Here is a 14,448-nt window from a genome sequence, read left to right on the forward strand (position 1 = left end):
AGGGTGTGTATGGGTCAGATGACAACCGTGGGAATCCTTTTCTCCTTCTTCCCCAGGCCCTGGGGACAGATCTCAGTTTAGGCATTGGGGTAGGTGCATATATCCGTTTAGCCATCTCACTGGTCCTGGTTCTATGTATCTATGTTGTTCTTTCTTTCTCTCTCTCTCTCTTTCTTTCTTTGAGACAAGGGATCATGCAGCTCAGGCTGACCACCATGCCAGGTTTTATGAAGTGCTGGAGAATAAATCCAGGCTTTATTTTGCATGTTAGGCAAACACTTTACCAACTGAACTATACCGTAACTCCTCCCAACCCCCTTTTTTTAAAGACTTATTTCTGTGTATGGAGAGAGAGAGAGACAGAGAGAGACTACAAATGTATGTCAGCACTTGGAGGTCAGAAAAAGGTGTGAGGGGCTGGAGTCAGAGCAACTCAGGTCTTCTCAAAGAGCAGGAAACACTCTTAACCACAGGGCCATCAATCTAGCCCCCATGGCTGGCTTGGCTTGAGACAGGATCTCACTTTGGTGCCCTGACTGAGCTCTAACTTTTGGTGATCTTCCTGTCTCTGCCTCCTCAGTGCCAGGGGTGCAGGTATCTGCCGCTATAACAGCTTGGGTGACTCCCAGCCTGAGGAGAAAGACGTTTAGTAGATTCAGATCTTTCTTTAGAAACTGTTTTTCTTTTAATTTACCATTTAACCAAAAGGTGGTTGGAACCAAACTAATCTAAGATGGCCTTGAAAGGCCTCCCTCCTTCTAACACAAAACACAAAAGGATAACCCAGAAATTCTGACAGGGGCTCGCCTCAGTTGTTTCCAGAGAAGACTCAGCAAACACCGGCTGGTAATGCCCCTCCCCCTCCGAACAGTGTGAACTGACAGGGTCTCTCCACACAAACCATCCGTGTTGCCTGTCTCTTCCTCAGCCACAAACAAGCACTCAGCCATCTGACTGTAGGAACCACTCGTTCATGCTGTTTAATGGGAAGTGACAATACCCCCAAAGAAAGGACAATCCCAGCAGTCAGAGCTGGTACGGAGTATCGAGGTGTACAACTCATCCCAGGAGCTGGGAGGTGGCGGCTCCCTTGAGGAGTTTACAGAGGAATCCCACAGGATGCCTCAAGTTCAGGGTCCTGTTTTTTCAGAAATTGCACCTGGGCTTCCAAGGTGGTAGGACCCCTGGAGCAGCCATTAGGGAAGAGGCAGGAGTAAGTCTATGAGAATCAGGATCAGCTGAGGCACTCCATGCTTGCTCTGACTCGCTCCATCTCATGCAGGAAACTGTAGAATTGAGGCAAGGTTAATTCTGGGGAGAGAAAATTCAGTTTGAGGTGAGTGTTTCCGAGGCCACAGACTCATCACCCAGGGAAACCCATTTCTCCTCGCAGTCACTGTATCTCTGTGACGGGGAGGCGGCCCATGGCCTCCTGTAAACAGGGCTCCTCCCCAGGCTGACATCTGTTTTCTTTGGTACAGCTCAGCAGCTCTTTCTTTCTTTTTGTGGTGCTGGGAACCAAACCCCGGTCTATAGCAGCCTAGGCAAGGGCTCCACTGCATGCAGCTAAGTGGCTCTTGATGGATAATCCGTGAGAATAAGGAACCTACAGTCTTGACCATGCAGGGCCCAGCTCTAAGAACTGAAGTGTGTATACAAAGATCCAGGCAGAGGCAGGGAGAGTTTACCAGTGGACATCCTTCGGGATGTTCAGGGATGTTCACAAGAGTCTCTTGCCCCCATTCTGTTCCATTGTAACCCCTCCCCATCCTTTTCCCTTTTACTCAGGGTTTCTAGGCTCTGGACAGCTTGATAACAGCCCTGACTCTATGCTTCATGAGAGGGAAGGAGTGGATGGGTGCTCGAGAGCTTGGTGATGACCTTGTCTTAGACCGGTGGTGTCAGGCAGACTTCAGCAGCTCAGGTGACTGAAGGAAGTGGAAAGCTCCCAAACAGGGCTCCAGACTCACCTATGTACACGTTTTCAGCTTGTTTTCCTTTCTTAACCACCAACTTTAACTAAAAGGAAAGAGGGGGGAAAAGAAAAAGTGAAAAAATAAATAAATAACATAAATTGATGGGCGGGTCAGCACGACGGCTCAGTGGGTGTCTCTGGGGGTGGGCTTTAAGGTCTCAAAAGCTCATGCCAGGCCTAGGCTTTCTCCCTCTCTCTTCCTGCTGCCTGTGCATCAGGAAGTAGAACTCTCTTCTACTCTCCAGCGCCATGTCTACCTGCACGCTGCTATGATGATGATGGACTAATCTCTGAAACTGGAAGCAAGCCCCCAGTTAATGTTTTCCTTTCTAAGAGTTGCCATGGTTAGGGCTGGAGAGATGGCTCAATGGGTTAGGACTGCTGGCTGCTTTCCCAGAGGACCTTGTTTTTTTTGTTTTTGTTTTTGTTTTTTGGTTTTTTCGAGACAGGGTTTCTCTGTGGTTTTAGAGCCTGTCCTGGAACTAGCTCTTGTAGACCAGGCTGGTCTCGAACTCACAGAGATCCTCCTGCCTCTGCCTCCTGAGTGCCAGGCGGCGGTGGACCTTGTTATTCTTAAAAAAATATATGGGGGGTTCCCAGCGGCAGCGGGAAGCCACGCGGCGGAACCCCCAATGCAGCGGGCACATGTGAGCAGACCCATGGAGCCATAAAAGCAGCTGCTAGCCCCGAAGAGACGGTTGTCGGTCTGGGGCGGGCTGGCGGAATCACCATGCGACAAGCGGCTGTGCGGGTAACAGACATATAAACACAGGAAATAGCCATATAAGAATTTATTAAAAAGGAGAGAAAGAAAAAAGGGGGGGGGAGAGAGAGAGAGAGAGAGAGAGAGAGAGAGAGAGAGAGAGCGAGCGAGCGCGCACGGTGGCGGGCAGAGGTCAGAGGTTAAAAAGGAGTGGGCGTGGCTAGGGCAGGGACCGAAAGACTAACAGACCTTGGTTCAATTCCCAGCGCCCACATGACAGCTTACAACTGTCTGTAACTTCAGTTCCAATGAATCCCACATCCTCACACCAATACACACACACAAAAAAAGAGTTGCCATGGTCATGGTGTTTCTTGCAATAAAACACTGACTAACACAAAACCCAATGCAGCTTTAATAAAAAAAAAAATGAGGCAAGGCCTCATAAAGCACAAACTGGCTCTGAACTTTTTCCTAAAAAAAAAAATTATTTACTTATTTATTTAATGTGCATTGGTGTTTTGCCTGCATGTTTGTCTGTGTGAAAGTGCTGTATCCCCTGGAACAGGAGTTACAGTTATGAGCTGCCATCTTGCCAGGCCCCTGGCCTTGAACTTTTGATGTTTGAACCTCCTGAGTATGGAGATTCCAGGCCTGTGCCACCATGCTCAGCTTTTAATAACTTTTAACCAGGTTGAAATCCTCCCCATGAGGGCTGGAGAGATGACTCAGCGGTTAAGAGCACTGACTGCTCTTCCAGAGGACCGGGGTTCAGTTCCCAGCACCCACATGGCAGCTCACAACTGTTTGAAGAGCCAGTTCCAGGGGATCTGACACCTTCACACCAGTGCACATAAAGTAAATAAACAATAAGCAATATTAAAAAGAAAAAAGAAAAAGATATCCTCCCCATGGCCACCGCCCAAAGACTTACCTGTAAAAATATGCTTCCCACTTTCTCTAGTTCACTGCTTCCAGATGTCACTGTGGCACAAAGAAAAGAACTCTAAGTGGCTGACTTCTTCTAGAGAGCTCACGATAGCAGGCTATCTGGAGCAGCCATGTCGGAGTGAACCCAGCACCAGGGATGGGGGTGGCTGAAGGCAGTCAGCTGGCTGCCCCCAAGATCTGCAGGGGCTGGTGAAATGGCATATGCTGCTCTTCCAGAGGATCCAGGTTCAATTCCCAGCACCCACATGGCAGTTTACAACTGTCTGTAACTCCAAGAGCTGACACCTTCTCACAAATATACATGTGGGCCAAACAACAATGCACATAAAATAAATAAATAAATTTTAAAAAGAAAGAGGACTGGAGAGATGGCTCAGCAGTTAAGAGCACTGGCTGTTCTTTCAGAGGTCCTGAGTTCAATTCCCAGCATCTACATGGTGGCTCACAGCCATCTATAATAGGATCTGATGCCCTCTTCTGGTCTGCAGGCATATGTGCAGAACACTCACACATAAAATATAAATAAATAAAATAAAAAAAAAAAGAATAAGTCTTCCCCACCCAGGCTCTCAAAAGCCTCTGCAGTCTAGGCCTAGCACAGCTGAACATGTGACCAGGCATGGATCCATCTAGTTACCTCCAAATCGCCACTCCATATCAATCAGCTGGTTAATCATCAGGGTCTGACCTATGGCCCACTGTGCAAGGGTTGAGGCGTTCTGCTTCCACTGGAAGAAAAGCAAAGGCCAGTGTCATCAGAGTGGGGACCATCAGTCCCTATCCTCTGCTCCAAGCACAGCAGTGCTCAGTACTCAACAAAGAGGGAAGAAAGCAGAGCCAAGGGCTGAGTCTACAGGCACGCACATATCCGGGAACGGCAGGCTCTGAAGCCCAGCTGACTTGAAATTGCTCAGCAGCTGAGGCTGGCCTTGAGTCCGGACCACTCCCAGTGCTGGGATTATAGGCGTGCACCACTAAACTCAGTTGAAATTTTTCATCCCAAAATTTAATCCAATTGCAACAACAATGGCATTAATATTTGGTCAAGCCAAAGGAAAAGAGAACAGGGCTTGCCCTAAGCAGGTGTGTCATTCCTGCGAGGCTGACTGGAGGAAGAATGGGATGGTTTTGTCTTGCTCAGCATTTTTCCCCCTTTCCTTTCCTTTTCTTTCATGAAATAAAAGCCAGGGTCTTAACCTTGATTAACAGAATTATACCTTTTCAGAAAAGTAAGTGGCTTTCTCCTCACTGAGACCTGCAGAGAACAGAAAGGATAATTAACATAACAAAGAGCTCAAAGAGCTCGGAGACCTCCCCCTCCCCCCTCTGGCAACCTACCTAGAGTCAGGAGATCAGCCTGCACCTGCTCGGCAGTGAGGCCCTTCTTCAATGCACCTTGCAGGCAGGGGAGAAACCAGAAAGTGTAAATGAGTGCATGGGTCAGTAGGAAGGATCAGGTGGGCCCAACCTACGTGCCACAGAAGACAAATGCAATACACTTAAGGAGAAAATGCAGCCCTGCAGCCACTGTGGGGCAGGGCACAACCTCTTCACTGCCACTGCACCGCAGAGTCAGTCGCTCTCAGGGATGCTGGACTGAGACAACAGGAAAGGCTGGGTCTGAGACAGGTCAGTGGAGGGAAGAATGCGCAAGGCTACAGCCCTGGCTAGAGCACAGCAACCTGAAACAAAGTTTAGTTAGAACTGGAGTGCAGCCAGGCATGGAGGCACATGTCTTTAATCCCAGCACTCAGGAGGCAGAGGCGGGCGGATCTTTGAGTTTGAGGCCACTCTGGTATACAGAGCGAGTTTCAGGAAAGCCAAGGCTACACAGAGAAACTCAGTCTCAAAAACCAAACCAAACCAAAAGCTGAGTGGGGTTTGAAGACATAGCTTAGTTGGTTTCTCTGGAGTTGCGGGTACTGGGACCAAACTTGGATCCTCTGGAAGAGTGGCAAGGACTCTCTTCTTTTGTTTTTTGAGATGAACAGCTTTGGAGCCTGTCTGGGAACTTGCTCTGTAGACCAGGCTAGCCTCAAATTCACAGAGATCCATCTGTCTCTGCCCAGCACAAGGGCACTCTTAACTGCTGACGATCCTCCTGCCTCAGCTTTGTCAATGTTGGGATTATAGGTGGTGGCCATCATGCCAGTGTTCCTGTATCTATCCACGTTGATTCAAGGCAGGTTGCTGTCACTGGGTATTGGCCTTCACAGTTCTGCTGGGAAGTTTCCCCTAATCTGTACAGGGCTCATCCCTTACTGCATTTAGACTTATATAAATCTCAAAACTTTAGAAAGGACCCTTGACAGAGACACTTAAAAATGGCCTTGCAGTCAGGTAGTCAGGGGACAGGTCTACAGTCTTGGCCCTATGTATGGAAGGCTTGGTGGAAACATCCAGTAAGGAGAGTAGGTAGGAGACGGTGGGAAGTAATCATAGGCTGGAATCACTCACCCTGGAGGCTGGCGAGCGGAATCCACCTGGGGAGACCCAGGAGAGAGCAAGGTGGTGGTCACTATACACTGACAGAATACCTGCTGTGGTGCCAGCAGCATGTCAGACACTGGGAGACATTAGAAAGCCACAGATAATAATGTCTGCCCTAGTCAGGCTTGTATTCCACCGAGCAACAGATCATACCAATAGTATAAGAAGCATGGAGACCTAGGGAGGCAGAGGCAGGCAGATCTCTGTGAGCTTGACAGGACAGCCAAGGCTATATAGATAAACCCTGTCTTGGAAAACAAAACAAAACAAAAAGACAAAAAGAAGAGGAGGAGGAGAAGAAGAACAAAAATAAAAGAAACATGGAGTCCACATTGAGTATTAAAAGGTCAATGTACCAGAGGAAAGCTGGAAAAGTTGACAGTCCTGGGGCCAAAGGCCAACTTCAGTCATTTGTAGGAAAATAGCACTCCTATGCCTTAGGGATATGGGAAAATTTGTGTGCTCTTTCTCTCTTAGCAAAAATAAGAACAAGAAAGAAATCACACACACATACAGAGTGTGAGAGAGAAACATACAATCTGTGAACATTGTTTGAAGGGAATCATTCTTTCATTCTACCTGACTACAGAAAAAACATGTTGGGGAGTAGGGATGGGAAATTACTTTTAATAGAAAATACAAGTCAGTACTGGGTCACCTCTAGGGACCAGACAGCTTCTAGGGACAAGCAGCAGCTTAAATTAGGTCCGCACTGGCGATAACCCTGAAGGGCAGCTGCCACTCAACTGTCTATCTTCTGTTTTGTTTCCCCTGGTGCTGGAGACTGAACCCAGGTGCTCTGCCGCTGAGCTGTTTATCGTCAGCTCATCTTTCTCCACCCTTCCAACAGTGAACTCCAGGAACTCCCTCAGCTTCATTTCATCCCCAGGAAGGTGATTATCAAGACGAAGAACTTGGGCCAAGGACTCCACAGTGAGCAAGCAAGGAGCGCAGAAGGCCCCACCCCCAAGCAACCAAATAAAAGCAGGTTAGGGCCCTATCTGGACCCTGCTGAGTGGGAGAACAATGGCCATAAGCAACACAATGCAGCAGATAATGAGGAACCGAGAGCACAGGCTGCAAGATTTCCTTTCAGATAGGATAGTGGCCTGTGCTTATCTTTCACAGATAGGTAACTGGGCATTCCAGAATGCTGTCTGCTACTTGCTTTAAACAAATACAGTTTGAAGAGCGGTGAGAGGCAGTGAAATAACTCAAGGGTTGGTAGCTGTTCCAGTGGGATGTGTTTAAGAACTACATAAAATGCTAGGCATAGTAGTGCATGCCTTTAGTTGCAGCATTCTGGATGCTGAGGAAGGCAGGTCTAAGTTTCAGGCTAGCCTGGACTACATTGCAAGTTCTAGACCAGTCAAGGCTATACAGTAAGCCCCTATCTCACAAATCCAAAATACCAAACCAAACCACTCATACGCTAGTGTGGTATAATTCCAATACTCAGGTAGCTGAGGCAGGAGACTTGTTAGTCAGATGCCAGTCTGTGTTGCAGACTGAAACCCTGTCTCAAAAGAAGAAACTGGACTCAGAAGGCAGAGGCAGGTGGATCTCTGTGAGTTTGAGAGCAGCCTGCTCTACACAGTGAGATTCAGAACAGGCAGGGCTACACAGTAAGGCTTTGTCTCAAAAACAAACAAACCAAAAAGCAAAACACTAATGACCTCTCCAGTGCTTTGACTTGACAGTCTCTTTACCCAGTGCAGCTAAAACAGGTTCCCCATGCCAAGGCTGGGGCTGGTGGTGCAGAAAGACCTTCTGGTAGAAGGAAGTGAGTTCCCTTTCAGCAATAACAGGCCACATTACAACTAGTCAACTAATTTAATGGCAGAAGGATGTGGACTGTTTTCTTTTTTTTTCTGCCTTTGTTTTGAGAGCTAGAGAGTAATGAGAGAGACAGAGAGAGTAATGTTAGGTAGCACAGGCTGGCTTCAAACTTGTGATCTTCCTGACTCAACCTCACATATGTTGGAATTACAGGCATGAGGCACACCAGTAGTCTTTATATTTTTATTTTATCATAAAAATATCATAGGCTAGCTGGGTGGTGACACACGCCTATAATCCCAGCACTTGGGAGGCAGAAGCAGGCGGATCTCTGTGAGCTGGAGGCCAGCCTGGTCTACAGAGCAAGTTCCAGGACAGCCAGGGCTACAAAGAGAAACTGTCTCAGAAAACCAAAAAAATGAATGAATGAATAAAAAAAAAATCAGACTGATATTTCCATGAAATGCAATAAAAATTAATTTCTAGAGACATGAACAAAAAAGGCACTCAGAATATAAGTCCTGCTCCTATTTTGTGATCCCAGATCTCAGAGGCTGGGACAGGAAGACTGTTGATAGTTCAAAGCCACCCTGAGCTACAGAGTGAAACACTGTCTCAAAAAAACAAACAAAAAATCCAAATAGCATAGTGAGTCAATAAAGCCCTGGGTAAGTGTGGGGACTTGTGTTGGACCCCTAGAGCCCACTTAATAAAGCTGGGAATGGCGATGCTCACTTGTACTTCAGCACTGGGACCTGGCCAGGCAGACTACCCTAACAGCTGAGTTTCAGGCCAGTGATAGACCCTTCTCAAAAAACAAGGTGGTTGGCTCTGGTCTCCTCACAGAGGCACATACCTGCACATATAGAAACATGCAAAAATAATGGTGACAAACAAAAAGGAAAAAAATGCATTAATAAAACTGTTACACAGGGCAGTGGAGGCACACACCTTAAATTCCAGCACTCGGGAGGCAAAGGCAGAAGGATCTCTGTGAGTTTAAAATTAGCTTGGTCTATGGAGCCAGTTCTATGACAGCCAGGGTTACACAGAGAAACCCTGTCTCAGAAAAAAAAAATTCCATTACACCGTTACACATGGCAGTGCACACCTTTAATTCCAGCACCCAGGAGGCAGAGGCTGGTGGATCTCTGTGAGTTGAAGGCTGTCCTGATCTACATAGGGAACTCCAAGACAGCCAAGCTACATAAACAACATAAACACTGTCTCAAAATAAGCAAACAAGCAAACAAAAAGTATTATGGGATAGGGGTTGGGGAAGAGCTCTTAGCATGGGGGAGGCCCTGGATTCTAGTTCTAGTATCACACCACAAAAAGAAAAGAATCAGTTATGGTAGGGCATACATCTGATCCCAAAGGCAGAGGCAGGAGGCTCTCTCTGAGCTGGAGACCATTCTCTACATAGCAAATTTCAAGACTGTCAGGGCTACATAGTGAGACTCTGTTCTCAGACAGACAGACAGAGACAGAGAGAGAGATTCAATGACACTGGAGAGCCCTGTCCTTCAGTTTCTGAACTTAGGCAGACCCAGCGTGAGCTTTCATGGCCTCTCTGCTGTGTCAGCAAGCTGTACCTGGGTTCACAGGCCTCAGATAAAACGTACAATATTGGCATATAATCAATATACTCAGTCCCTTACACCCCCTAACACATCGTACATACATATAACGCTAGTTATACCACTTTGTTCGAGAAGAATGAACAAAAGCTGTCTGTCCATGTTGCATACAGCCATGATTTTAAAAAACATTTAAGGCTTATGCTGTCCCTCCTCACTTTAAAAACGTTTTTGATCCTTGGATGGTTGGTTGAGTCCACAGACACAGACCATGGAGAGCTGTGACATTTACCTCCTTACCCAGATTCTGTGTGCCCTGCCATGTTGGACTTTTACTGGGTGCTGCTTGGACGACTCCCCAACTAAAGGAAGGCTCATGTAGCAGTGTTGTCTTTTTGGAGCTGCTGAGAGTCAACTCACCATTCAGAACCAGAAGGAGGCTTTTCACGATGCTTTTGAGGGGGCCAAGACTGATCTGATTAGTAGTGGCAAATTCAGAGAGCTGAGCCAGAAAACGTTCTACCTGCAGAGAGGGTACAACACAGACCTTTCCTTACCTTTTGAAAAGATTTGCTTTATTTATGTACATGAGTATTCTGCCTGCATGCATGTTTCACGGGATCCATGAAACAAGAATTACGGAAGGCTGTGAGCTGCCACGTGGGTTCTGGGAACTGAACCCAGGTCCTTTTTAAGTGCAGCCAGCACCCAGACTTTCTTTAAGATCTCAGACCTTTAGATCCATGTTGGCAAAACCTCCTCAGCACAAAATGCATCACTCACCTCTTTAGGTTCGGTTAGGAAATGGAAAAGCACTTCTGTCAGAGCTGAGAACTGCTGCAAAAGGACAACACAGAACATCAGAACCATTCCTGTCCCCTGCTGCCCACCCCCAGTGTGCCCACCACGTTCGTCTCCGCTCCAACTAGTATGCCACACACCGTCCAACTGTAGGCTTTTGAGAGAGAAGGATGGACTCAGATAGCTTGATGATCCATGTTTTATTAATTCTTGGGGTTTTTTTTGGTTTTTCAAGATAGGATTTCTCTGTGTAGCCTTGGCTGTCCTGGTGCTCGCTCTGTAGACCAGGCTAGCGTCAGATTCATAGAGATCTGCCTGCTACTGCCTCCCAAGTATTGGAATTAAAGGAGTATACCATTATTGCCTGGCAATTCTTTGAGAATTTTATACACTGTGTTTTTTATCATGTTCACCCCTTCCCCTTTTATTTATTTATGGGGGGGTTATGGGGGGCAGTCAGAGAACAGCTTTCAAGAGCTGGATCTCACCTTCTACTTTGCTGAGGCCGGGTCTCTCTTTTTTGTTTTTGAGACAGGGTCTCACTGTGCATCCCTGACAGGCCTGAAGCTTGATAAGTAGACCAACCTGGCCTTAAGCTCACGGAGACCTGCCTACCTCTGCCTCCTCGGTGTTGGGATTAAAGGCCAAATGTTTGCTATAAGTAGTGTGTGTGGAAGGACCCAGAAAATCCCTTGCTGTCTTCCCTTGAGATGCTAGTTCTTTGGTTCTGGATTCTGTTGCTGTTTTGAGGACAAGTGTCTCTGTGTGGCACTGGTTTATAGATCGAGGCCAGCCAGGGCTCCATAGTGAGACCCTGTCTGAAAATAAACAAAAATAATAATATAAAATAAAGGTGTATAGTTGGGCCTTGGTAGTGCTCACCTTTAATCCCAACAGAGGCAGAGGCAGGTGAATCTCTGGTTCAAGGCCAGCCTGGTCTACAGAGTGAGTTCCAGGACAGCCACTGATACACAGAGAACCCCTGTTCCAAAAAACAACAGAAGAAGGAAATTTAAAAATCAAATCAAATCAATAAGAAAACAAAGGTGTGTGGTACAATGACCACCTCTGAGGCAGGGTCTGCTCTCTTGTTTCTGCTGCTGAGAATGAACATTCCCTGGGGGGCATCACACACCTATGATTTGCAGTCTTGATAAGAAACACAGACTTCCCCTTCATTTCTTGATACAGCCTTTGTCTTCACAGCATCTTAACTCTTGCTAAATGCACGGGAAGTACTTGTTGTGGAAGTCTTCTTATGCTGCTGCCTTGCCCAGGAAATGCTCATCAGTTAACTCCCCTACCAAAATCTTAACTACTAGCAAAAGCAAACAGCAGGAGAGCTGCTCAATGTCAGGGAAAAGTCAGCCAGTGAAAGGACACACTCCTTCATTGACCAGACAACCTTCCTAGAGGATGATGTTTAGTAGTGCAATTTTAACGACACTCAGAGCCCCGGAACCATGAATTTTACTACACATGCAATTTTAACGACAATCAGAGCCCCGGAACCATGAATTCCACTGCTAGGAATAAGTGGCTCATATCTGTCCCATCCATGCTTACACAGACCTTTCTCCCTGGAAAGCACTTTTCATGAACAAAGAACAGAGGCTCAGCCAGGCAAGGCAGAGCACTCCTGCAATTGCACCCAGCACTTGGGCAGGCAGAGGCAGGAGGTTCACTGGCGAGCTCTAGGCCAGCCACACTACAGAGTGAGACCTTGCCTCAAGAAACAAACAAACCAGGCCACAACTTCTGTGACCTTAGCACAGTACTCAGGAGGCTGAGGCAGGAGGATCGTGAATTTGAAGTTCATATAGGCTACACAGTAAAATGGTTTAAGTTAATTTTTTTTTTTTTTAAAGATCTGGACCTGTAGGCCCAGGAGTGTAATCTCAGCTATTCCGGAGGTTGAGAAAGGAGAATTCTAAATTCAAGGCCAGTTTGGGCAATTTATTGAGAATCAGACTCAAACAAACAAGGTCAGACTTGGTAGTTTATCCTAGAATCCTAGCCCTGGAATGCAAAGGAAGGAGGATTGCTTTCAGTTCCAGGCCAGTCAGGTTAGACCTTGTCTAAAAATAAAACAAAAAGCCAGGCAGTGGAGGCGCACACCTTTAATCCCAGCACTCTGGAGGCAGAGGCAGGCAGATCTCAGTAAGTTCGAGGCCAGCCTGGTCTACCAAGTGAGTTCCAGGACAGCTAGGACTGTAACACAGAGAAACATTGTCTTGAAAGAACAACAACAACGACAAAAAGATCTTGGGGCTGCAAGATGGCTCAGTTGGCCCAGGCGCCTGAGTTCAGTCCTTGGAACTTGCATAGTAGTGGGACTGCACCAAAGCCAACTCCCAAATAACCTAAGCTGGGCGGTGGTGGCTCATGCCTTTAATCCCAGCACTCGGGAGGCAGAGGCAGGCGGATCTCTGTGAGTTCGAGGCCAGCCTGGTCTACAGAGTGAGTTCCAGGACAGGCTCTAAAACTACAGCGAAACCCTGTCTCGAAAAACCAAAAACCAACCAACCAACCAAACAAACAAAAAAACCTTATTTTTTTTTTTAACAGTAGAAGCTTCCTTTCTTTTTTTGTTACAAAAAGTCTTCCAGAGAACTGTGGTAATGGTAAAATATTAGCTACTTCCCTTTGAAGTCTGACAACTTAGTTCTGAATTCCTGGCTCCAGACTTGCAATTTTTCTGCTTCAGCCTCTCAAGGGGTGGCGCAACAGGCATGTACTACCAATAGATCTTATTTTTGTTACTTATTTTGAGACAGGATCTCACTATGTAACTCTAACTGGCTAAACTCATATAGAAGAGACTGGTTTTGAATTTACAGAGATTTGACTTCCCAGGCCTCCAGAATGTTGGGATTAAAGTGAGCACTAGGCTGTCCCGCATAGTTTGGTTTTTATTCCTCAAACAGGCCTACTAAGGGTGTGGGGGAGTTAAGGACCTCAGCTCCTCGGAAGTTAAGACCCAGTCTGGGAAAGGACACGTAGTACATTTAGAGGGGTGAAGGGATATATATTTCAAGACAGGGTTATATATTTATCTACTTTGTTTTTTGACAGGAGGTCTCACGTAGTTCAGACTGGCCTTGAAAGCTGGATAGGAATTCCTGCGGTCACCTAAGTGCTGGTATTGACAAGGACCACTGTAACACGTTTATTTCAGCAGGAGGACAGGATGGTCCCAGATCCCTGACTTAGCTAATTCCCGCAGTCTGAACAGGAGGTGGCATTCCGAACTCCACAATGCACCGGACAGAGCCTCGAAAGCAAGCACTGTTCCTTTCCGGCACTGGGAAGGGGTGTGGTCGCCGGTCCCGTCTGAGCCTCTTCCGGCTCAGGCCCAGAGCCCCACTCGGGCCTGGCCACACTGATGCCCACATTCGGCTTGCAGTCCACCTGCCCCGCTAATCTCTTCAACTCGGGGCCCCTCGGAATCCCCTCATTCCCATCTCCAGGAGCCTACAGATCTGGTGCCCAGGGGTCCCCATCTCTGGAGTGAGCCGGCCCACTCCTGAGCCCCTCCCGCGCCCAGACGAGGCCCACCTGCGCGCCCAGCTGGTTCAGCTGCTGCATGTCGCCGCGCACGGCCTCGGGCACCGGGTCCTGCATGCAATGCAGGCGGCCCATGGCGCCAGGAGCCCCTCAGCCCTGTAGCAGCGCTCGCTTCCTCCTCCCCGGCGTCGCTGCGCTTCCGCAGCCGCACTTTCGCCACAATCCCAGCCGCCGCCGTTCTCAGGACAGCGCACGCGCGGCCTCCGGGCTCCAGGAACCGCACTGAGGCTCCCGCTTGGATTCCCGGTCTCTGCCTGGGTGATCCAATGTAAAGCGCTTGATCATCTGAGCCTCAATTTCACCGTATAATGTTAATTGAGGTGACTGCTGGGGTTTTCATCTGCCAAAATCATTGAGCTCAGAGCTTGGCGCATAAGCATGTCTCAGTCAATGGCTGGTTGCTATCCTTATCATCATTGCTGTTAAGTATTGGGTAAATCTACCTATTAAATATATCTATCATTTCTCTTTCTTCTATACATTTGGTGCTGAGGATTGGTCCTGGGTTTTTGCACAGGCTTGGCAAGGGCTCTGCCATGAGCTGCATTAACAAACCCCAGCCAAAACTGCGTGTCTAGCCTCTGATTCGGCACTGGTAACAG

At 47.6% G+C, this 14,448-nt stretch overlaps 2 protein-coding genes across 5 annotated transcripts in view; one reads left to right on the forward strand and one right to left on the reverse strand.

The window, feature by feature from the left end:
* Window positions 1–951: 951 nt before the first annotated feature.
* On the reverse strand, window positions 952–14,065 carry Commd7 (COMM domain containing 7). 4 transcript variants are annotated; one of them, XM_075962578.1, is made up of 9 exons: window positions 13,838–14,065; window positions 10,262–10,315; window positions 9,899–10,001; window positions 4,968–5,024; window positions 4,847–4,884; window positions 4,267–4,357; window positions 3,613–3,662; window positions 1,971–2,019; window positions 952–1,311 (listed from the first exon to the last, which is right to left on the reverse strand). In XM_075962578.1, exons 1-9 carry the CDS (start codon window positions 13,919–13,921, stop codon window positions 1,235–1,237), a joined length of 603 nt encoding a protein of 200 aa, XP_075818693.1. In that variant the 5' UTR covers window positions 13,922–14,065; the 3' UTR covers window positions 952–1,234. The 4 variants fall into 4 exon arrangements, with proteins under 4 accessions (XP_075818693.1, XP_075818695.1, XP_075818694.1 ...); XM_075962580.1 differs by having other exon boundaries at window positions 10,262–10,312; window positions 13,838–14,026; XM_075962579.1 differs by having other exon boundaries at window positions 9,899–9,997; window positions 10,258–10,312; window positions 13,838–14,025.
* Window positions 14,066–14,448, forward strand: part of LOC142844247 (DNA (cytosine-5)-methyltransferase 3B) — a 51,816-nt gene continuing 51,433 nt past the window's right edge. The window contains exon 1 of the mRNA XM_075962574.1: window positions 14,066–14,279. The gene's annotated coding sequence lies outside the window, so the exon portion shown is untranslated. The remainder of the gene's footprint in view (window positions 14,280–14,448) is intronic.

Source organism: Microtus pennsylvanicus, chromosome 2, assembly GCF_037038515.1.
Source record: "Microtus pennsylvanicus isolate mMicPen1 chromosome 2, mMicPen1.hap1, whole genome shotgun sequence".
In the NCBI taxonomy this organism is placed as follows: Eukaryota; Metazoa; Chordata; class Mammalia; order Rodentia; family Cricetidae; genus Microtus; species Microtus pennsylvanicus.